The sequence below is a fragment of the Hypomesus transpacificus genome, unplaced genomic scaffold, assembly GCF_021917145.1.
Source record: "Hypomesus transpacificus isolate Combined female unplaced genomic scaffold, fHypTra1 scaffold_96, whole genome shotgun sequence".
Taxonomy (NCBI): Eukaryota; Metazoa; Chordata; class Actinopteri; order Osmeriformes; family Osmeridae; genus Hypomesus; species Hypomesus transpacificus.
In genome coordinates, this window is record NW_025814044.1 from 674,496 (window position 1) to 698,699 (window position 24,204).

The 24,204-nt window shown below is 42.4% G+C and overlaps 1 protein-coding gene across 1 annotated transcript in view; it reads left to right on the plus strand.

Moving 5' to 3' along the window:
* The window catches only part of clcn2a (chloride channel, voltage-sensitive 2a), a 142,493-nt gene extending 131,555 nt beyond the window's left edge, over positions 1-10,938 (plus strand). Inside the window, exon 25 of the mRNA XM_047018187.1 lies at positions 10,145-10,938. Coding sequence (XP_046874143.1) covers positions 10,145-10,672 — 528 coding nt within the window. The 3' untranslated portion in view covers positions 10,673-10,938. The remainder of the gene's footprint in view (positions 1-10,144) is intronic.
* Positions 10,939-24,204: the final 13,266 nt, after the last annotated feature.

Genomic DNA, 24,204 nt, shown 5'->3' on the forward strand with positions numbered 1-24,204 from the left:
AGAAATATGCCTCAACTCAGGCCACAGACAAAGAGGATGCTGAGGAGGGATGCATTATCTGTGGAGATGAGAAACATAAGGACAGGATTTTCTTCTGCAAGAAGTTCAGGGGTCTGAAGGTGTCAGAAAAGGAAGCTGCTGTGGAAAGGATTGGTGCGTGCAGGGAGTGCTTAGGGTGTCATAAGTATGATGACGGCTGTAGAGACACTTACCTGTGCAGAAATGTAGACTGCAAAAAGAGAGGCTCCTCAGATCACCACTTCTTTCTCTGTCCAAGAGGGAACAGCAAGAGACGTGAACTTGAAAAACCTCAGACAAATGACTGATACAAAGATGGCTTAACTGAGGAACAGAAGAGATTCTTGAGTGAACTTACCCCTGAGTTAGCTGAGAAGTGCAGGAAGGCCTTCACCGATAACTCGTCAAAGGTCAGCTGTCCAGCTAAGAACCAGGTGAGCCTCCTCAAAGAAAGTAGATGGAGAGAACTTCCCGTCATTATGATGTTAATGGAGGTGACTGCTAATGCAGGTCAAAAAATCGGAGCCCTTGTGGATCTGGCTTCAGACACCAATCATATTACTCATAAAGCAGCCAGCAGATTGAATCTTAGGAGTGAGAAGATCACACTTGTGGTGCATGGAGTGGGTGGAATGACAACCAAAGTAGCCACAAGAAGATACCTCCTCAGGGTTCGAATCAAAACCTCCAAGGGAACTGAGAGGGCCCATTAACTAATCTGCTATGGGCTGAAGGACATCGCCAAAGTTCACCAATCTGTCAGGCCTGAAGAGCTGAGGAGATTCTTCCCAGAAGTCGAACTTGATGAGCTGAGGAGACCTGAGCAGATTGAGTTGCTCATAAGTCACAGAGAGGGGAGACTTGCCCCACAGAGGGTGAAGGTTGTGGGAGATCTCGTCTTGTGGGAGAGCCCTCTTGGAAAGACAGTGGGCAAAGCACACCCTGATTTGTTTGAGCGAGTCGACATGACGGCACATGAGTCGAAGGCACTCTTTGCTCGTTCTATGAGAACAGCTGCCATCAAATATGAGGAGATCCCTGCTGAGGTCCCCTTTATGACCAAGTTTTCTCACCTGGAGGAGGCACGAAGGGTACTGGAGGAAGACAGCTACATGGATGATGTCCTAACATCCCACAATAATGCAAACAGACTGAGCGAAGTGACCAAGGAGGTTGAGGATATTCTGCAAGCAGTTGGATTTTCTCTGAAGCCATGGGTCCAGTCTATGCAAAGTGGGAGGCAGGAAAGGGGAGTAGTAGATCCCACAACGAGGACACCCTCTGAAACGCGCAAAGCATTTGTCCTGCCAAATCAGTTGAAAGATGAGGACAATAAGGCGTTAGGTATTGGATATGTAGTAGAGGAGGACAAGCTCTACCTGATGGCTTCGATCAATTTCTCCAGACGGAGAGGAAAGATGAGAACAGGCCGAGACCTATTGATGGAGGTGAGATCAAAAACACCTGATCCTCTCACCAGAAGATTACTGCTAAGTCAGGTTGCTGGGCTCTATGACCCTATTGGACTCGTCACACCACTAAAGCAGAAATGTGCCATACTCGTTAGGAAAGCATTCCAGGAGACTGCAAGCGGAAATCTGGCCCAATATACCTGGGACAAACCACTGTCCGACGGTCTCAGAGAGGAGGCCATCAAGCTGTTTGAAGAGTATGCGCAGCTGGGACAAGTAAAGTTTCATAGGAGCCTTACACCACTAGGCTGGAGGGGAAAACCGTGGGATATTACCTTCTCAGACGGCAGTGACAAGTCCTATGGAGCTGTTCTATACCTTAGATGGGAAACGGATGAAGGCATAGACGTCAGACTTCTGGAATCCAAGGCCAAGCTGACGCCACTGGACCAGAAAGGAGATGCAGTCAAGGCTGAGGTATATGGTGCTGTGTTTGCGGCCAGACTGAGAAAGTACATGGAAAGGCATGGCCGGATGGATGTAGAGCGCTGGTTTCATTTAGTTGATAGTCAGACAGTATTGGGAGCCATTAAGCGAGATAGCTATGGCTACCAGACATTCTTTGCCAACAGGATAGGAGAAATCCAAAAGTCTGCATCAGTTGAAGACCGGTGGTGGGTCCCAGGGAGCCTCAATATAGCTGACATCATTACGAGGGGAGCTGCTCTGAAGGATCTGCAAGAGACATGGCAAAGTGGACCGGAGGTTTTGAAGAGGCCATTAAAAGAATGGCCAATAAAGTCAGCTGAGGAAGTGATAACTGACGCCAGGGACAGCATCAGTAAGATGCAGAGGAAGGGCTTTTCAGCAGTAATGACAAGAGGTCAAGTGAAGAGATGCCGAAGGGTCACCGCCCAGGAACGCACCGAAGCTGAAGACTCGGAAACTGATCCAGAAATGAGACAGGGTGACGTTGCACTGAGAGTAGCACTTTCCAGCTCAGCCGTCAAAAATCTTTTGGAGGTGAGGAGATTTGGCTGCTTGTCCAGGCTGCTGAATGTTGTTGCTTGGGTAAGACAGGCTGCTGATAGCTGGCTAGGCCTTAAAGACCAGACCGGAAAGAAATCAAAGTGGGAGGCATCACCCTCAAAAGAAGAATCTAAAACTCTTGTGCTCAATGTTGAAGACTGTGAGTATGCTTTCAGAACTCTCTGCTTGGCAGCTCAAGAAGGCGCAACATTTCCTGACACTACCCTTAACCGGTTAGTAGTGGTTAGGCACAAAGATGGACTCCTTCTCTGCGGCGGCAGGATTCAGGTCTTCAAAGACAAATCCTTAGTGCCTATTCTCCTTCAAGACGCGTGGATTTCTACATTGCTTGAAGATGAGAAGAAGAGCCTGGGTGGTTAAGGGAAGAAGGATTGTCAAAAAAGTAGTGGACAATTGCGTTATCTGCAGGAAAGTGAAAGCAAAGACGTCAAAGTCAGAACGTTCCACAGTTGTCCAGTCAAGAGGCCATCCCGTGAAGAGCATGGTGGGAGAACGTCGGCGGTGAGGAAGCTTTCCAACAAGATTCCTGCTACATTCCTACTCAGAGACGTCAGGCGTCTTGTTGTGTTGATTCCAGTGGAGGAGCAATGAAGAGAAGGTCGGCGTGCTCCAGAAAAGAGTGACGTGACCTCCTTGGGTCTGGCACCAGGAGTTCAAGTGGGAGGTGTGTTGTCAGATCGTAACTGGGAAGGGACTTTTGTTCTCCAACTTTAATTCTGAAACAGGAAGTGGTCCTCATGCCAGGAAATAGGAAGTGCAGGGTTACTTAAACGCAGGTAGTGTGTGTGTGTGAGGTTGGTAAAGCACACGGTGACTGCTAACGGTTGGTGAATTGGGGACTTGGCTTGCTGGGCATTTCCAGGGATGCTACTGGTAGGACAATGGGTTGACATTGTTATCTATTGATGTTTTTAACGATAAGCTATTGTGAAAGTGTGCTTAGGTGGGTTTAGTTAGTAATTGATATCTGACTGCTGTGTGCTCGTTAGTTCATGTTATGGCATGTTTATTGTAGAGTAGTGTTTGTGTGAAGTGTGTTGTTTGGTAAAACCATCTCGTGAGACTTATGAGTGCTGTATCTGTTGTGTTTGTTTCTTGTAAAGGTTTTCAACCTGAAAAGGTGTGGCGCACTGAAAATAAGTGTTTACACCAATGACTCATTTAAATAAATAGAAGAAGAATGAAGAAACCGCCTGAGTTGTTTCCATTTTTAACCCTGTTGATGACCAAGGCCCTTTTCAAGTTTGGGCTGAAACTAAGATCCCCTGATAACTTGACAATGAGGCTCTGGCTAACATTTACTAGCTTGCACTGACAACCAGTCGTTAGCTAATGTAAGCTACTTGCCAGTAGCTAGCTAGCTAGCTAAGGTAACTAACGCTTTCACATCAGAATACAAATGTATCTTCTCTTCCGAAAAAAATGCATGGAATATTCTAAAATTGTCTCGATTTTCCCCCCCAAAAAATTAACGTACCGTCCAAAATAAGAATGTACCGGGTGTATTTTTCGGGTCAAATTTTTTTTACGTACCTGTACGTTTATTCGGAAGATGAGTAGTTTCATAAATGTCATTTAAAACTATTGCTGGGCAGACAGTACACCATATCTGAACGCCTTTGTCAGAAATATTAATCTATCAAGCACTGCACAGTCAGTCAACAAGTTAGACAACAAGTTTAGAGTCATTGGTTGAGACAAAGGCATGCAAATTTCCCATGGCTCTTCTTCATGGCTCCTTGCATAGACCTGGCGCGCGTGCGTGCGTGTTTGAGTGTGTGGTTGTGTGCACTCTTTGACCCCTGTAAGCTTGACCATATGATTCACCCAACACAGATAAGGCCAGACATCTTTTATGGCCTCTCCATTAAGAGAGCGTGGTCAGCCCAGGTCACCTTGTTCACATATGCCTCGTGTTACCCAAAGTTCAGATTTGGGGGTAGGCCTCTTTACACACAAGGAATGCTGAACACAGAATCATTCTTATACAAGATAAATGTGTTACATCTTCAATTTTTCCAACATATCCCTCCTGTTTATCCTGAATAACATTTGTTATTCCAAAACCACGCCTACACACAGTCAATACAATCATAAATACATCAAATCAAAATAACTAATAAAAAAAAAGGAAAATATTCAATAAGACTATACAGCATTATAGTCTAGTAGTGTGAATGCTTGGACATGACGGAAGCCCATGGTATTGGGTAAAATCCGTCATCACGCAGCAGAATGGTCATTTGACGTCTGATGCATCCACCGGCAGACCTGGATCTCAGATCTCCTTAACCACACAAAATCAAATAGAAACAAAGATTGCAACAAAGAAATGAATACAGAAATTATCAGGATATAAGAACCTGCCTACTTGTTGTCAACATGGTCATCTCTAAAACCATCAAACATTCAATAAACTGTCAGTCAGGTTATTCTAAGACGGTACAGTGATAGTTGAACCCAAGCCCTGATGTCAAAGCTCCTCTCCAAGTCAGACGATAAGCATTTCTCTTTTCCAGGTCAGGGAGTCATAAACCTAATTTAACCAAACAAAAGCCTGTTTAACCCCAGTCACCCCAGATTTTGTCTCCAGATGTACTCCCCCGGTCAAACTCATCTCAATTTTATAGATGGCAAAAGAAGCTCAACCTCCCCCTAAGGTGATCTCCTACAGAGCGGTCAGGACTTTAGATCAACAGACATTTCTTTCCAGCCTGCTGTTAACTCTTTTACCACCTCTGCATGATGACATCACTTTGGCACAAATCCTGAAATCTCCTTACATGTTCTAAATTTCTGTCTCTTTCAAATTAATATCAAATTTCTGTAGTACAACCAAGTTTCTAAAAAACAAAGCATTAAGCTTTAATACAACTCCCAAATAACACTTCATTAAATCACATAAATGAAACAGCATTGTTATCACCTCTTCCGACATTCTATAACTGTTCTCAAAACATTCAAACTTCTGCCCTGGAACACAACAAATCAACTGGAACATATTTACGTAACTGGTAGAACGTATCATGATAGGAGTTTTTGTACCTAAATTTTATTCCACAGAAAACATTTCTACTTATATCAAGATTAAAACTTCACTTCTGAATATATTTAACACTTAAATTGTTACTAATGAAACAGTTAAATCATTACATCCATAGTCATAGCACCATTTAGTCCATACGTGTTTCAACATACAAAGCGGAACGTCATTCCCAAGACAATTCCCATCATTATCAAAGTCCAATTTGCTGAAACAGATGCACTGATTGTGTGTGCATGGTTTGTGTAATCTTGTCATAGAAAATGTAGTCTAGTTGATCAAAACGGCAACCTCAACGCACTGTACTATAGGCACAGCGCAGAGGTTTCCTAATTTGATGCCATCAAACAAAGTGCTCACTTGACTCACGTGTACCATGCCATCTCCTCTGACAATAGCCAGAATGACCCCGTTCACCTCGGGTCATTATCTAGGACTTAACGTGTCTAATCCGTCACCACAATCCAGTCTCCTTGGTCAGCACCTGTCACTAGATTGAGACAGCATCTCTCTCCTGTCTGAATATTTCAGAAGAAGTAGACTACACAGTAATTAAAATTACATTCTCACAAAGGTCAGTTGAAAGCAACTGACTCGTCGTCGGCCCATTCTTGAATCTTTACAACATTTCTTTAGCTCAATAAGGTTCTTGCATATTATGTTCTCTCTCAAATGGGGGTATGCTAAAAAAGTTTTTCTTGTATAGTTTGTAAATCTATATGCTATAAACACTCTTTCGTTATCTGCATCCCTCCTGTTGAGACATGATTAATCTCATGGCTCAATATTATAGCATAACAAAATAGATTATTTTGTAACGTAAGTTCCTCCTGTGAATTTACATAACCCATCATTTTGGTGACACTTGCATATCTTTCAATACTCATCCACATTTCCTATATCTTTCAAGACAGTCTCATCCACATTTCCTAATGTTAAGACATCTCGTATGGCTGCCTCTTTTGCTGCCACATCTGCTTTAGCATTCCCAGAAAAATAAAATCAATGAAGGACCATTGTGTCAGAAATATTAATCCATCAAGCACTGCACAGTCAGTCGGTGAACAAGTTTAAGAAAGCTTTATTGCTTGCGGCCGGCCCACAAGTAGACAAAAACATAACACGCCATTGTGCTACAAAGTTTGTCTGCTAGCGTGTTGTGCTAGCTACCTATTTAAGCAGCCCCGCTCTGTACAGTCATTGGTTAAGACAAAGGCATGCAAATATCCCATGGCTCTTCTTCATTGGCTCCTTGCATAGACCTGGCTCGTATGTGTGCGCTCTTTGACCCCAGTAAGCTTGACCATATGATTCATCCAACACAGATAAGGCCAGACATCGTTTATGGCCTTCTCCAGTAAGAGAGAGTGGTCAGCCCAGGGGGGTATTCCAAGTAGCGGGTTTAATGAAAACTTTGAGTTGTTTAACCCTGAAAAGAGGCATACTCCGAGTTCCACGTTCCAGAAAGAGAGGTAACGAAACCTTTTGGTAAGTTTCCATGGTAACTTACTCCTTGAAACTAACCTGCTCGCTAGCAGGTTTTCCATGCCGAACTCTGCTTTCAACCGATCCGCCCCCACTTTCTTAGCCTGATAGCGTTGGCAGACACGGCATATCATTTCCTGGTTCAGCCGAGCGATCTCGAACAAAATGTAATTCGCTTAGTTATACGCCGGGAGACGATTTTAAGACTGCGGTTTGATGTACTTGAATTCCCTGATAAATACCTAAGTTAACATCACCGTTTCCTGTCACAATCTGTAATTTATTTTAGCAACATTCTCAGCCCTTGGGTCTTCATCGATAGTGTTACTCGCCGTGGATTTGCAGAATTGACCAAATACCTTTTGCCACTGAAATAAAGAAAAAGAATTGAAATTATATTTGGTCTTCTTTATTGCCTACAAATAGAAATCCAACAATGAGTAGCCTATTTCTATCGGCCATTGTTCCTACAATTTACATGATTCAAATGATTCCTACAATTTACATGATGTAGGCTACCGTCCTGTAACTGTTATTTCAGCAAATCTATTTCAACATTGTTGGGGGTCAATCTATTGGCCAAACAACCGAAACTAATTTCCCTATGGTTTGTAGGAAGATGGGAAACTGAACAGTGTATTAACATTAACCAAATAATGCCAATACCAATGGAATTACAGTTATTTGACTCTTTGGGTTAAATCAGAGCAAGAATGGTCAAATAAAGGTTAAATAATATTATAATTTTATCATATGCAAATAAATGCAATCAATTAAGTTAACTCTTATGCCTACTCTACCATGATCATTGTAAACCAGAGATAGAAAGCATGAGGTAAGGAAGAAGAAGTAGGCCTATGCCAAGCCAGAGCTGAGTAGAAGGTCTCAGGAGATCAAGAATGCACAGAACAATGCTTCACAATTCCTTTTATATATCTTGTACATATATATGTACAACATCTCTTGGTCAAAATAGAAATTCAGCAAATTCAACAATTAATATTAATGTAGGTTATTGTTCCTACAATTAACACCACCTGTGACCATGCTTCGTCCTGTAACTGGTGTTCCAGTAAATCTTTTTGGAGATTAGCCTTTATTCTTCTACTTTAAGTAGGTCTACACCATCTCTTGGTCAGTTTTTGGCACTTTCTTCACGAGGTGCAATTTGGACAACTCATTTACTTGTAACTGGGTATATACATGAGACTACATTAGCTACATTTCACAGTTCCACATGCAAAATTCACTTGCCATTAAATGAACATCTCACTATACAGCATCCATGCTCTGTTCAACAGGATCAGAAAGTGCAAATCGTTTTTTTAAATATTAATTATTCTCACAATGTCAGTGTAACTGACAATTCCGTACAAGCCTGTAAATAAAAGTAGATGTTGAGAGAACTACCAGTAGCTACATACATAATTCTCTGCATCCATTTCTGCGGCAGCAGTCAATGTCTCTTCGTCATCTTAATCATCATCATCATCGTCTTTTGATGAAAAACATTCTGTTGGGAGAAACTGCTACTACAAATTGAAATAGGCACCAATTGATATTTACTTAGTATCATGTCGAATATGATTAAAACTAAGGTGACGTCGAGGCTACAATCACAAGAGTATAGCCTAAGCAAAATATGCGTTACCGGTTCGTAGTATGTTTTTACATTTAATAAAACATTGAACACTTTTTCTCCTGTAATATTAACAAACAGTGGGGTTAAATGTTCAATTTATGGACTGGCTATTGCCTTCAAATGTATGCATTGACTCGGCAGCAATTGTCTCCCACGCCACTTGTATACGCTGCTACAGCCATGATGCCTTTTTCCTGGAATATGTGCTCGACCATAAACACGAAATAAAACTTGTATCTAAAGTTTGGTGGAGTATGTAACGTTTTTTTCGCTGTGTGCCATGGTGGATCCTAGAATCGGAGCTCCATTGATGTTGGCTTTCAATAGTCCTCATGCCCGCGCTTAACTCTGAGTTGACGTACTCCGAGTTGAGTTAACAAATTATTATCAGCTTTTCTGGAACCAAATTTTCAGAGTTTCCCATGTTAGAGTAACTCAACTCAGAGTTCAGGGTTAATCTCAGAGTTTGTTAAACCCGCTACCTGGAATACCCCCCAGGTCATCTTGTTCACATATGGGGCTAGGCCTCTCTCTACATACAAGGAATGCTGAACACAGAATCATTCTTATACAGGATAAATGTGTTACATCTTAAATTTTACCAACAGCCTTACGGTCATTAAACCTACTAACTCTCTCTAACTGCAGACACAACCTCTGCTTTAACTTTGCAAACAAAGTAAGTCAATCGCCACGCTTCTGTTCCTGGCTGCCTCTGACCCGGGGAGAACAGCACGGCAGACAGCTGAGGAACTCACTGCAGTACTCTCTAGCATTGGGAACAAACACTACACCACAAGTGCGATACCTGCACTGGCTAAACTCCTTGTCGGACTTCATAACAAAGCTGGTAGTAGTGATCGACAATAATATTGCTTTTAACTGTGTGAAATACAAACTTTTAATTGTAGAATTCTCTCCATGTCGACAACATTTAATGTGTTTTTAACATATTAGTCATAGTGTATTGTATTTTATATGTTGATGATTGTAAATTTCGGGGCAATTCAGTTTTTACTGCAAGGCTGAAGTGTTCGTGGTATGTTTTTTTTCTTATCAATAAATCATTAACTACTATATTCTGACAAACTAAAATAAGATGTAGATTATAGCAACAGAAACTTTGAATGCAGTTGGGCGCACCGATTGTTTTCATATTAGTTTTAATCATTATAGATGCCCTCAGTGCAATGGATCAACATTTATGAAGCCAACCCATCTGCTTTCAGCACAGGTGGTGCTGATTTGTTTCCCATGGTAACAGTTGTTCATTACAGGTCCTAAAAAAAGATAATCATGTTTGCACTCCCTTTCTGTTTTGTCAAATGCAGTATGGGGTTAATCACTCCCCACTCTCACACTCACACCCACACTTTTCACTTAAATACATTTTCTCCAACGCCTACTTTCTGTCTAACTTTCTTCTCCATTTTCCATCTTCTCTCTCCCCATCACCCACCTATTCCCTCTCTTTCTCTTTTCCCCTTCCTCCAGTTGCGTAAAGCCATTGAGGGTTCAGTAACAGTGACTGGAGTGAAAGTACGCCCCCCTTTGGCCAGTTTCCGTGACAGCGGGACCAGCACTAGTGTCTCTGAGGTGACAGAACTTCACAAGCTATGGAACCGCCACCGGGGGCTCTCGTTGCCACGGGAACCCACACCGCCTGACATGGAGAGCCAACCTGAGATCGCTTATGAAGAGTGTCCAGTCAACTTTCAGGACCAATCTGAGCTGAGGTTTGAAAACACTGGTGATATCACAGACCCAACATCTGACATGGTCCTCCAGGGTAGCCCTTCCCTCACAGAGGACCAGTCAGAATTTACTTTTGAGTGCAGCCTCTCCCACACTGATGAGTCTGAACTGGCCTGTGACAATGAGCCCACCCACAAGCTCACTGAACCTGACCAACCAGAGCCACAAAAAGAAGCTGGAGCTCCCCCTGAGAGCAAGGATCAAATGGACAAATCCGATCTCCAGTGTGCGAAAAGTCCCCCCCATATTGAGGATAAATTGCAATGAGATCAATGATGACAGCAAAGGGATCCATAGGAGAAGATACATGATTGTAGATATAGTTCATATATCCTTAAAGGTCACTTTCACCTCAGACTTTCAGTCTATTTGTTTATCCATAATGTGTGTTTACTGTGTCTCTGAGCAAAAGTGTAAGAGAGTGGATGTGACATCTTGCTTTGTAAGAAAAGACTTGTGTGTGTAAGAAAGAGAGAGACTCAGTGCCGCCTTTCCCATGCATCCATCTGGTCCTTAATCTCAGTTTGGTTCCTAGAGCTTTAAACAAGAGAAGAGAAATTGTGAAGATGGAGGTTAAAAGAGAGATAGAACAGACAAACTAATCAAGGCAGCTGATGGCTGTCTTACCCCTGGGACACACTGGCTGCGAAGCGCCCGGAAGCGTCACAATCGACTACGACTGGCGCAAGGCTGTTCACACCAGACGTTAGTGATGGGCATTCCGTCTCTTTTTCGTGAGCTGGTTTGTTTGACTCAGCTTACTGAAAGCTTTCGGCCGCTTGTATTTGCAATCTCGTTCTTTCGGTCACTACCCATAGTTTGTTACCATATGTGAGGGTAGGAACGTACGTGAATTTCTCTGCTGATTTTCAAAATCGACTTCAGAATCAGAACGGGTTTTAATTGCCATAAGAGTTTGCACAGACAAGGAATTTGCTTTGGCAGGAAGGTGCATACATAAAAAATATAGGAATATTTAAATATGATATCTAACTATACTAAAGGTACATATAGACTAGCAATACTTAAAATTAAAATATAAAATTGCCATGATTTACAATTAGGGCTGTCAAGCGATTACAATATTTAATCGTGATTAATCGCATAATTTCATATGATTAATCGCAAAATCTATTTAATCTGTAAAAATGTTACCCCGATAAATGTTTTTTTTTTTTTATAACATTAAAAGGGTGTACTTAACTTCAAATAGGATAACTGGATGATAATGTCCATATAACAAGTTCAGATGGACCACAACTTAAATTGTGAGGGAGTTTTGTTCACTCACAAACTACACTGCTGTATGATGAATATTCACAAAATTAGACTTGTTCTGGAATATATCTCACAGCCTACTACGATATCCTGTTCCATAATATTCAAATCTCAAACATACTTAAGCAACCTCAGATTGACCTTAATATTGAACAACACAGTTTCTATTTTGTTGAACCCAGTCAGCTGCTTGCTTCTTTTGCGAGTGCTGTCTGCCATATACAGTGCCCTCCAAAAGTATTGGAACAGTGAGGCCAATTCCTTTATTTTTGCTGTAGACTGAAAACATTTGGGCTTGACATCAAACGATGAATGTGAAACCAGAGATCAACGTTTCAGCTTTTATTTCCAGGTATTTACATCAGGATCTGATGCACAAATTAGAAAATATCACCTTTTTGTTCAAACCCACCCATTTGTCACGTGAGCAAAAGTATTGGAACATGTGACTGACAGGTGTGTTTTGTTGCCCAGGTGTGTCCTATTACATACATTATTCAATCAATAAATACCACTGAATGTCTACACTCAGGTTCAGATTGGGTAAGATAGGTTTTGTCTATGCAGACTGTATTCAGAGGTGAAAACAACATGAAAACCAGAGCGCTGTCTTTGGGTGAAAAACAAGCAATTGTGAGTCTTAGAGAAGATGGAAAATCAATCAGAGCCATTGCAGAAACATTGGCCATAGCCAGTACAACCATTTGGAATGTCCTGAAGAAGAAGAAAACTACTGGTGTACTAAGTAACAGACGTCGAACAGGTAGACCAAGGAAAACATCAGCAGTTGATGACAGAAACATTGTGAGAGCTGTAAAGAAAGACCCTAAAACAACTGTTAGTGAGATCAGCAACAACCTCCAGATGGCAGGAGTGAAGGTATCACTATCTACTGTTCGCAGAAGACTTCATGAACAAAAGTACAAGGGCTACACCAGAAGATGCAAACCACTCATCAGCAAGAAGAATAGGAAGGCCAGGCTGGAATTTGCCAAAAAGTACAGAGATGAACCTCAGAAATTCTGGGACAAAGTTTTATGGACTGATGAGACAAAGATTAACTTTTACCAAAGTGATGGAAAGGCTAAAGTTTGGAGAAAGAAAGGAACTGCTCATGATCCCAAACACACAAGCTCATCTGTGAAACACGGTGGAGGTAATGTAATGGCTTGGGCTTGCATGGCTTCTTCTGGGACGGGCTCATTAATCTTCATTGAGGATGTAACACATGATGGCAGCAGCAAAATGAACTCGGAAGTCTACAGAAACATTTTGTCTGCCAATTTAAGGAAAGATGCAACCAAACTGATTGGCAGAGCCTTCATCATGCAGCAAGATAACGACCCAAAACACACTGCCAAAACAACAAAGGAGTTCATCAGGGGCAAGAAATGGAAGGTATTAGACTGGCCAAGTCAATCTCCAGACTTAAACCCTATAGAGCATGCATTTTACCTGCTTAAGAGGAGACTGAAGGGAGGAACCCCACAAAACAAACAACAACTGAAAGAGGCTGCAGTGAAAGCCTGGGAAAGCATCAAAAAGGAAGAATGCAAAAGTTTGGTGACGTCAATGGGTCACAGACTTGCTGCAGTTATTGAAAGCAAAGGATTTGCAACTAAATATTAAGTCTTATTCACTTAAATATGTTTTAAGTATATCTGTTCCAATACTTTTGATCACATGATAAATGGGTGGATTCAAACAAAATGTGATATTTTCTTAGTTGTGCATCAGATCCTGATGTAAATACCTGGAAATAAAAGCTGAAACGTTGATCTCTGGTCTCACGTTCATTATTTGATGTCAAGCCCAAATGTTTTCAGTCTACAGCAAAAATAAAGGAATTCACCTCACTGTTCCAATACTTTTGGAGGGCACTGTATTACCGGAGTGAACGCTGCTGCTGCTACCGCTAACGCTGCTGCAGCTGCTAGCTGTGTGCTTGGCTTGCATGTGATAGTTTAGGCTGGAAGTACTCCGGTGATAACTAAACTCAGCCTGACAATCAGTACACACAGCCTTCGTTTTATCAACCAAGTTTCTATTAAGACGTTATTAAGGCGTTAACTTTGACAGCCCTATTTACAATATAAAAATACGAAAAATACAAATATTACAAAAAATACAAATGGTACAAAAGATACAAATTGTGCATTGTAGTGCAAATTGCAATGTGTTTAAAGACATTAAAGATATTTAAAGTCAGTGTGAACCCTTGGCCTTGTTGAAGAGGCCAACAGCAGATGGGAAGAAACAGTTTTTGTGGCGTGTGGTATTGGTCTTGATGGACCGCAGCCTTCTGCCGGCGGGGAGTGACTTAAACAGAGTGTGTCCAGGGTGGGAGGAGTCGGCCACAATTTTCCTTGCTCGCCTCAGGGTCCTTGAGGGTAGGCAGAATGGAGCCGATCACCTCCATAGCAGCGCGGATGATACAGCCTGCTCTTGTCCTTGGCAGTGGCAGCAGCGTACCAGATGGTGATGGAGGAGGTGAGGATGGACTCAATGATGGCTGTGTAGAAGGGCACCATCATTGTCTTTGGAAGGTTGAATTTCTTCAGCTGCCATAGGAAGTACATCATCTGTTGTGCTTTTAGGTGAGGGAGCTGATGTTAAGTTCCCACTTGAGGTCCTGGGAAAGGATAGTGCCCAGGAAGCGGAAGGACTCCACAGTGTTGACTTGGGAGTCACACAGAGTGATGGGGGTGAGAGGGGCTGTATTCTTCCTGAAGTCCACAACCATCTCCACTGTCTTGAGAGCATTGAGCTCTAACTTGTTCTGGCTGCACCAAGTCACCAGGTTGTCAGCTTCCGACCTATAATCAGGCTTGTCTCCACCAGAGATGAGCCCAATGAGGGTGGTGTTGTCCGCAAACTTCAGGAGTTTGACGGACTGGAGGTGCAGTTGTTGCTGTACAGGAAGAAGAGCAGAGGAGAAAGGACAAAGCTCTGAGGAGATCTGGTGCTGATGGACCGTGATATGCAGATTTTCTGTGTACAGAGAAGCTTGAGTCTCTTGCTGTGGTCAAGAGGTCACGCAGCAGGTCTCGGACAATACACATATAGATAGGAGAATGTGCACTTTCATCTTTGGAAAGAGCAACATGCAGAAAATAGTACAAACGATGAGTGATGACCGAACCACCTGTGTGTTGTTCTTCCTGTGCATTAAGTTGTGGAATGTATACCGTTTAAGGACATGTTTTGGTGGTTACTATATTTGTGTGGTCCAGCTCATGCATATAATGTCCATCTGAGAGACATGTTTCTCACTCATGCCTATCACTCTGTTGTGGACTGATGGTGTGGTCCGAGCTCGATAGCTAATAAACGAAGTCAACTCTTTTTTATTGTGGTGCGTTCATTTGCCCATCATCCGACAGAACATCATCTAACAGACCGGGAGTCAGAGACTTGTGTACACATTTTAACACACTGCTTCCTGTCAGACGGGAAGTCTGTGATCCACCTGCAGGTGGAATCAGGCACGTTCTCTCTCACTTGGGGGTTCTCTCTCAGTATGTCTGCAGGCATGCGTGTTGTGACCAAATTAAATTACATAGCGTGAATATAGGTAAAGTAGGCTAGGTGGGCCTACAGAGTAATATTTAATACATTTTAAAGTTTACAACTTTACAAATGTTCACCGTAGTCTACAATTAATCTAGTCAAATCTTAATAACATGTTTTTAGTGGTGGGCATAGATCATTTTTTAAATCTAGATTAATCTCGGCGTTAATCTAGATTAAAATGGCTCATTTGAATCCCGCCGAAGGCATTCTGAATATGTGTGCTACCCAAATAATGACTAAAAGGAAGTCTTTGAGAACGGGTTTCTCAAGCCAGGTGGCGCATTAGACCAGGGGCTCATCTTCTGTTTCCAAAATGCATCACAAACTGCTTGAGAAAGCTGTTCTACTATGATAATTGGTGATGAAAAAAAATTATGTTCAATAAGAGGTACTTGTGTTTATTAACTGTTTACTAGATTAGTTAGCTTGGCTGATAGAGGTGTGCTGACAGGCTTGCCTCGGTTGCACTCAAACATAGTAGTAGTTTGACGACGACTCTTCCCCTGCCCTACATCAGTGCTTGGCCCGGCATCTTCCGCATTAGCTAAGCGATGCTTTGCGTTTAGGTGGTATTTGAGACTGGAAGAACTCCTACAGTAAACTAATTCCGCATAGCACAAGGTGCAAACAACCTTAGTCTTGTCGAGGTTTCCATTGGGAAGCTTCTTAAAAATAATTTTTCTCTAAAGCAAACCGGGCGGCTTCAGAACTGCATCCATTTTAGCACGTCATGTTTGATGTGATAATTTCATACACAAGGAATACACGTTGGTTCGAAAACTCGTTCTCGCCCCCTACAGTGCAATTCGGCTAGGTATACATCTGCTCTAAAATATCAAGGTGAAAGTCATCATAGCTTGCGCAGTATAGACCCAGCTCCCAACCCAACTTTGAGAATAGATTAACGGCGATATTTTTGTATCGCCCGATAAGAGTCTCACGTTAACGCAGCAAGTTTGAGAAACCCTTTCTCAAAGACTTACTTTTAGTCATTATTTGGGTAGCACACATATTCTGAATGTGCTTTTGCCGGAATTCGAATGAGCCATTTTAATCTAGATTAATTCCAAGTTTAATCTAGATTTTTTTTTTATCCATGCCCACATCTAATATACATATATTTACATTTTTACAGATTGTCACTGTTTTAATTTTATAGAAAAATATACTGTGTGAGCTCTCCATTCAAAGCAATATATTATGGTTTTAATCCCATGAATTTGCATCCATGAATTTGATATTCGGCCATCATAATAATAAGATTAAATATATGGAGCAATGGAGGGGCAATGGAGGGGCCAAGCAGTCCAGAGCAGTACATGACCTCCATTGCACTTGCGCAACAATTAAGTCACAACAACCTGTTGCACTCATGCAACACGCCAAGTTTGGTTGAAATATCTGTTTGCGTTCCAAAGTAGTGAGTGTTCAAAGTGTTTTTTTTCTGGTATAACACCGCAGGCCTCTTCTGCTCCACGTGGGAACGATGGAACCCAAGTTTGGTGACAATCGCACAAATGGTTGCTGAGTTACGCTCTCACGTGTCTTTTGCGGCTTCGCCGCCACCTTTGATCGTCTCTACCGAACAAACGGTTTTGAAAATGGAAAATCCATCTGACACCTTTGTGAAGCTTGGTCTGAAGATCATCTGTGCCAAATTTAGTAAACATTGGACAACATTTGGGGCGTGTAAAAGGTTTTTACACTTTTCCATAAAATCCAAAATGGTGGCCGCGTCAATTCGGTTGTTATGAAACATTATCGATGGTCAAGCTTGATATCTCACAAGACATCAACAGATAAAGAAATTACTTTATTAAGGTAAACACTTCAACAGTTATTAGCCAAAACACGTTTATGCTTCCGGCCACGCCCCCTTTTACTCACATGACACAATTTTTGGAGGACATACTCAAAATAAGGTTCCGAGTAGGCATATCAAATTTGGTGTCACTGCCTCAAAGAACTGCTGAGATATGACTTCATTTCCTGTTTGGTGGCTATTCTGCTGATTTTGATTGGCTGTCACGGACAAACGGTTGTGGGGATCAAAATGCTCTACCATAACGTTTGTGCGGCTTGGTCTGAAGAGCATATCTGGTCATTTTGAAGAAGATTTGACAAAAATTGTAGGAGGAGATGGCTTTCAAAGGTTTTTGATAAAACCGGAAATAGCGGAAAATCCATATAACTGGAAATTGACGCCATGGTGTGCATTGAACTCGGCTTGATCCAGGGAATCCAATGGTACCTCATTTTTGAAAATGGGTCATACGGTTCAAAAGTTGCGTGTGTAAACACAACTCCAACTTTGACCCGTTGGTGGCGCTAAAGTGCCACAGTATGGGACATGAAACTTTGTGAATTGGACCAAGGGACTGTCCCTAATAAGTGTGCCAAATTTCACAACTTTCGACCAAACGCTTCTAGGGCCTGCCTTAGACACGCAGTCCTAAGAATAATAATAATAATACTACCAATTACAATAGGTGCCTCGCAGCTTCGCTGCTTGGCCCCTAAATATAGCTGCAAGCAGTGATGTGGGTTCCTCTGCAAAATATTATAAAAAATGTACGTTGTAGAAGATCAAGAGTTGGACATCAAGAGAGCAAAACTACTTCACGTTTCGCCAACAACAATAGCTGAACGGGGATTTGATTTTATGAGCATAAGGTTACACGTCAGTGTCTCTATCCTCTCTGCTACACACCAACTGTTGAGATTTCATGAATATAAAGGGCAGAGTATTAGCTTTGGTCAGCTTTGGGACAAATAGCTGCAGCTATCGTTTCGGCAGCTGGTAGAATTTTTCCGTGAGATGCTTGCGAAATCGGCTGCAGGATGATAAAATACAGCATATTAGTTGATATATTTGAATAGAAAAACTAGTGGTGGGCCATTATCGGCGTTAACGTGCTGCGTTAACGTGCCAATCGCAGCGCTTTGCAGCACCACGCAGCCTGGTGGCCGGTCCAATTTGATCACTTAGGCGCCGAAAGAAAAAAGGCGGCGCTTCACAGCCAGTGTCCTAGGCATTACACTCAGTCCCTCAATGGTAATCAACAGGGTTTGTATAGGGTTAGTAAAGCACATTGTAATTATCATGTATGTAACATGAACATACAGCACATGTAGCCGAGTTCGGTTAAATTGAGAGGGGTGCCATCACCACCATTGATGATTATTGTTTATATTTTACAATTTGGCAAATGCAAATGTATGAATTGCCACTGTTTTGCATCTTTTGCCGTGTGAATACTGTGTTGAACATTTTTGGCATGGCCTGAAGTATCAGTGATACTTCACTCGTTGATATATTGCCAAGGACAACAGAGGAAGCTTAATATAAAATCTCCAGACTTGTACAGAACACATAGGACACATGCACACACGCTCACACATCGCAAACTGCTATAGACACCAGCTCCACTACATACTACACAAACAGTACTACTCCAAACGCATGCACACTTACTCAGCCTGGCCTCAAAAGCAGTGTTTATAACTACAGTACACAAACTTTGAAGCAAAGATTACTCCAAATCCAAAACTGTTCTAAAATGTGTGTTTTTGCTAAATATTCCATTGAACATGTATCTGTTCTGTTCAGTAACCTCTTACCCTCGTCCACACAGTTTTCAGACATATTTCCATCTTATGTGTAGTCACCATAATATCAGTAAAAATGATTGTGCAATAATTTATTGTTGTCTTACTTTAGTATGCAGATAGAATGTGAAGTAAGCTAGCACTCGCCATATAAGATAGTGTACGATGAGTCTAATGTAGAGTGTTTATGCCAACTTGCTGTGCATCTAGTTCAGCAATAAGTCTGTATTATCTCCCTTTATATGGCCCTGGCCTGTAGATGTCTTGTACATATGAAAATACATGAAAAATATCTATAGACTTGCTATGTACATGGAAGGATTATGCATTTGAAAACAGCCATTGTTATTTTTCAGAGAACATCACAATAGATTTGTTTTGTTTTTGTACATCAGTAATAATAAAATTTCAGCAGACTTTAGCCTTCTTGACACGTGTGTGAGATTGACAAAAAGTCCTTGGGTATTTAGTTTGAATTTTCATATTATATATTCATATTTATTTGGACCACTCAGTAGCCAACATACATCCACAACATGACAAGTGGCTGAGTTTAGTTATCACTGGAGTACTTCCAGCCTAAACTATCACATGCAAGCAAAGCACACAGCTAGCAGCTGCAGCGGCGTTAGCGGTAGCAGCAACAGCGTTCACTCCGGTAATATATGGCAGACAGCACTCGCAAAAGAAGCAAGCAGCTGACTGGGTTCAACAAAATAGAAACTGTGTTGTTCAATATTAAGGTCAATCTGTGGTTGCTTAAGTATGTTTGAGTGAGCAGTGGCGGTTCTAGACAAATTTTACTGGGGGGCCAAGGGGGGCACAGTGTTTAATCAGAAATAAAGTATTAAATACTTTAATTTTGCTTTACATAGAAATAAATCCAAATAAATATGAAGTCATACAAACACACACACTTACACATGCAGACAGCTGACAAACTTGCTGCAAAACGGGCCTCCCGTTCTCCCTCTGTGAGGTGGCAGTAGGAGCTAAAATTGTAGTGTAGGTGGTCCCGGGCAGGGTCAGAAGTTTTGAAGTTTTACTCTATAAGGTGAGTGACCCTGCCCTGAGGGGAGGTAACATGTTCCTTCACTGCCTGTGAGATATCTTTAGATAAAGGAAGGAGCCATGAGGTCTGGATTTTATCTTAAGTGTGTGTGTTTCCACATACTACCATATAAGGATGATCTAGCCAGAGCAGCAAACTCATGGATGCCAACAGTTTTCCAGAAATTTACGATTTTCTTAACTTCGGGATAATTTCACTGTCTGCTCCTATAACCTGCAACAGTCACAGATCACATAATACATATTCTACTTCCAATGTAGAATAATTGTATTATTTAAGAGTTATGGACTACACTACAAAAAAAATGTGCACCTTGGCACCTGACAGTAAGTTCATAAAGGAAACAACACAAGTCCTTATACACTGTCTTTTCTCTGCAGCGACTGTGCATGGATACCAAAACGTTGATAGTCTAGATTTACTTTAGTCTAAAGTCTAAACAAGTCTTAAGACATTATAGTCTATTGCGTCATGTAGTACCCCCATCGATCCTCTCTTTGACATAGAACACAGCACCAACATATGAGGTGGATGTCCCCATACCTGCGCGTATTGTCATCTACTTCTTTCTCCACCCCGAGATGACAACCATATTGAAGTGGAATAATATCACACTGTTGTAATTATGAAGATGAAGAATGAGTATGGATTATATGATGACGAATGCCATTTAATCAATTTAATACTTTATACTTTTATACTTTATACTTATATGCTTTATATCTTTATATGTTATGTCTTATACTTTTATATGTTACACTATTGAAAAAGCCTGATGCAAAGTTGTTGACTGTTTAGTATTTCCCCTAAGATATAGAAGGAAAATCAAGCCCAAAGTGTTAATCTGGATGATTGTGGATGGGTGCGAGATAAATCTATGTGAGCAACTTCCTACCATAAAAAACTACAAGACCCAGCTGAAAATGAGGCCGGGGCCCAGTGTAACTGGCCGTCAAGGTCAGAGTAGGTCTACAAAAAATAGATGAATTCTCTATGCACCTGCAACCTGAATCTCTCAGAGAGAGATCCAATAAGATGTAAAAATGAATTGTGACAAAACAAATATTGTACCAATAGTAAACTTACAAAAACTGATAAGGTTTTGATATAAAAGAGAGTGTTTGGAGAGGATTTCTTCAGTCTGGTTCTGCAGAATCACACTCACGTTTTTTTGGAATCACCCTGGACTCTAATAAAACTCTTTGCATCAAACTCTGTCGGATTTCCTGTGCTGTTTCAAACTTAGAGAATTTTTTGATCCAAGACTTAGTACATTGAATTTAACTTCTTCAATATCTTGAGCAAGCGGGCGCGTCTACAGACAGCAGTGAGCAGGAAACAAGTAAACTCTAACCTGCACTGCAGTGACGGCATGTGCTAAATCCATGGTAAGCAGATGAAACCAAAAAATATGGTTAGAGGGATTTACCGCTGGCGGATAAATAGTGTCTGTAGGGTACTCTGTAAGACTGGAAACTATCAATGAGGTGTAAAGTAAATGGCAGCTACATTTCTATCCTAGTCAGTGGTGTACATTTACATTTACATTTAGCAGACGCTTTTATCCAAAGCGACTTCCAAGAGAGAGCTTCACAAAGTGCATAGGTCACTGATAATAACAACAAGATAGCCCCACAGCATTGCGGGTAGTCAAAAACAAGAAGTACATATTGTGAACAACCAAAAAATAGTGCTAAAGGGAAGAAACCATAAGAGCATGTAGTTAAACAAGTTAAAAATTACACAACATTAATCTCTAAGTGCAGGTGTACCTGTAGGAAAGCAATAAAAATAGGATTAACTAGAAAAAGAATACAACAGTTTAAATCAGCTACCACTAACCAACAAGAGCAACAGTCTAAGCAAGAGTCATTGTGAACCTTGAGGAAACTAGCGTTGGGTTCAGCAAACCATTCCTAAGTACCATTGTACTCCCGGAACAAGTGTGTCTTGAGCCTTCTCTTGAAGGTGGAGAGACAGTCCGTGTCTCTGATGGAGGTGGGGAGTTGATTCCACCACTGGGGTGCCAGGCAGGAGAAGAGCTTGTGCTGGGACCGGGCGGTCTTGAGAGGTGGGACCACCAGGCGGTTGTCTGAAGAAGACCGTAGGTGGCGGGTGGGGGTGTAGCAATAGAATACAACAGTTTGAATCAGCTACCACTAACCAACAAGAGCAACAAGTCTCTAAGCAAGAGTCATTGTGATCCTTGAGGAAACTAGCATTGGGTTCAGCAAACCATTCCTAAGTACCGTTGGACTGCCTGAAGGCGTGCGTCTTGAGCCTTCTCTTGAAGGTGGAGAGACAGTGTGTCTCTCATGGAGGTGGGGAGTTGATTCCACCACTGGGGGGCCAGGCAGGCGAAGAGCTTGTGTTGGGACCGGTTAGTCTTGAGTGGTGGGACCACCAGGCGGTTGTCTGAAGAAGACCGTAAGTGGCGGGTGGGGGTATAAGGCTGGAGGAGAGACTCGATGTAGTCGGGTGCAGTCCCGTTCACTGCTCGGAAGGTCAGTACCAGGGTCTTGAATCTGATGCGGGCCGTTATGGGTAGCCAGTGGAATGTGATTGAGAGGTCATGGGAGATGGAGGGTTTGGCCGGGATGATGAGAAGTTCTGTTTTGGCGAGGTTCAGCTGGAGGTGGTGCTCAGTCATCCAGGCGGAGATGTCTGCGAGGGATGCCTCAATCCTAGCTGAGATCCCTGGATCGGTCGGGGGGGAACGACAGGTACAGCTGCGTGTCGTCAGCGTAGCAGTGGTAGGAGAAGCCATGGGAGGTGATGATTGGTCCAAGTGAGGTGGTGTACAGAGAGAAGAGGAGGGGTACAAGGACGGAGCCCTGTGGGACACCAGTGGAGAGCTGGCGAGGGTCTGACAGTTTCCCTCCCCAGGAGACCTGGTAGGATCTTCCCAACAGGTAGGATGAGATCCACTGGAGTCCAGTGCCAGTGATGCCCATCTCAGAAAGTCTGTAGAGCAGGATCTGGTGGTTAACCGTATCAAACGCTGCTGAAAGGTCCAGCAGAATGATGACGGATGACTTCGAAGCCGCTCTGGCAGACTGGAAGGCAGTGGTGACTGAAATGAGGGCAGTCTCTGTGGAGTGGCCGGTCTTGAAGCCCGATTGGTTGGGGTCAAGCAGGTTGTTCTGACAGAGAAAGTTAGACAGTTGGTTAGATACAGCACGTTCAATTGTTTTAGAGAAGAAGGGTAACAGTGATACCGGTCTTGGTTCTGGAAGACGGCAGGGTTAAGGGAGGGTTTTTTGAGTAACTTGCCAAAGAAACATTATATTGTAATGCATTTTGCCATAAAGCCAGCTCAGATATTTTTTGTCCACTCAGCTCACAGAACCCTTTGGATCAGCTATGAGCCAGAATGCAAACGTTATGCTAGACATTATACTTGCCAGAACATCAGGGCCGGTTCAAGCACATGGGGTGCCCTGGGCGAGTTTATCACTTAGGGATTTATTTTTTGAAACAGTAACACAGACAGGGTACTCACGTAACAAGGGTAATGACAAGACAAAGACTGAACACAAAACAGGAACCTAAATACACAGAACCAAACAAGACACAGGTGGACACACTGAAACTAACAAGATTGAAACCACTGAACGAGACACAGGTGAAGACAATAGGGCAGGGAAAAACCAAAACAGGGGGGCAGGGCTGTGGCCGTGACAGTACCCCCCTCTCGAGGGACATAGGGGACAGGGATGGATTGTAGGACCCCAGGAAGAATAGATTTCAGCTTATGCTGAAGCTAATGGGGATCCAAATAAAACAACAAACAAAACCTGATGGAGTCTGTCCAAGACTTCTCAAGGCATGCGCGGTGGAACTGGGTGAGCCTCTGCAGCATATCTTCAACATGAGCCTCCAACTGGAGAAGGTCCCTGCACCGTGGAAGACATCCTGCCTCATCCCCGTTCCAAAGAAGCCACACCCCAGTGTGCTTAATGACTTCAGGCCAGTCGCCTTAACATCACACATTTCAAAGACCATGGAAAGACTGCTACTTCACATCCTCAGACCCCAGGTACGCCATGCACTCGACCCACTGCAGTTTGCCTACCAGGAGAAGGTAGGTGTGCAACATGCCATCGTCTACCTAATGCACAGGGCACACTCTTTAATGGAAAGGTGCTGTGAGGAATCATGTTTTTGTATTTCTCCTGCCTTTAACACCACCAAGCCCCTCAGACTGAGTGACAAGCTCTTGCAGATGGGTGTGAACGTCCACCTGGTATCCTGGATCACTGACTAC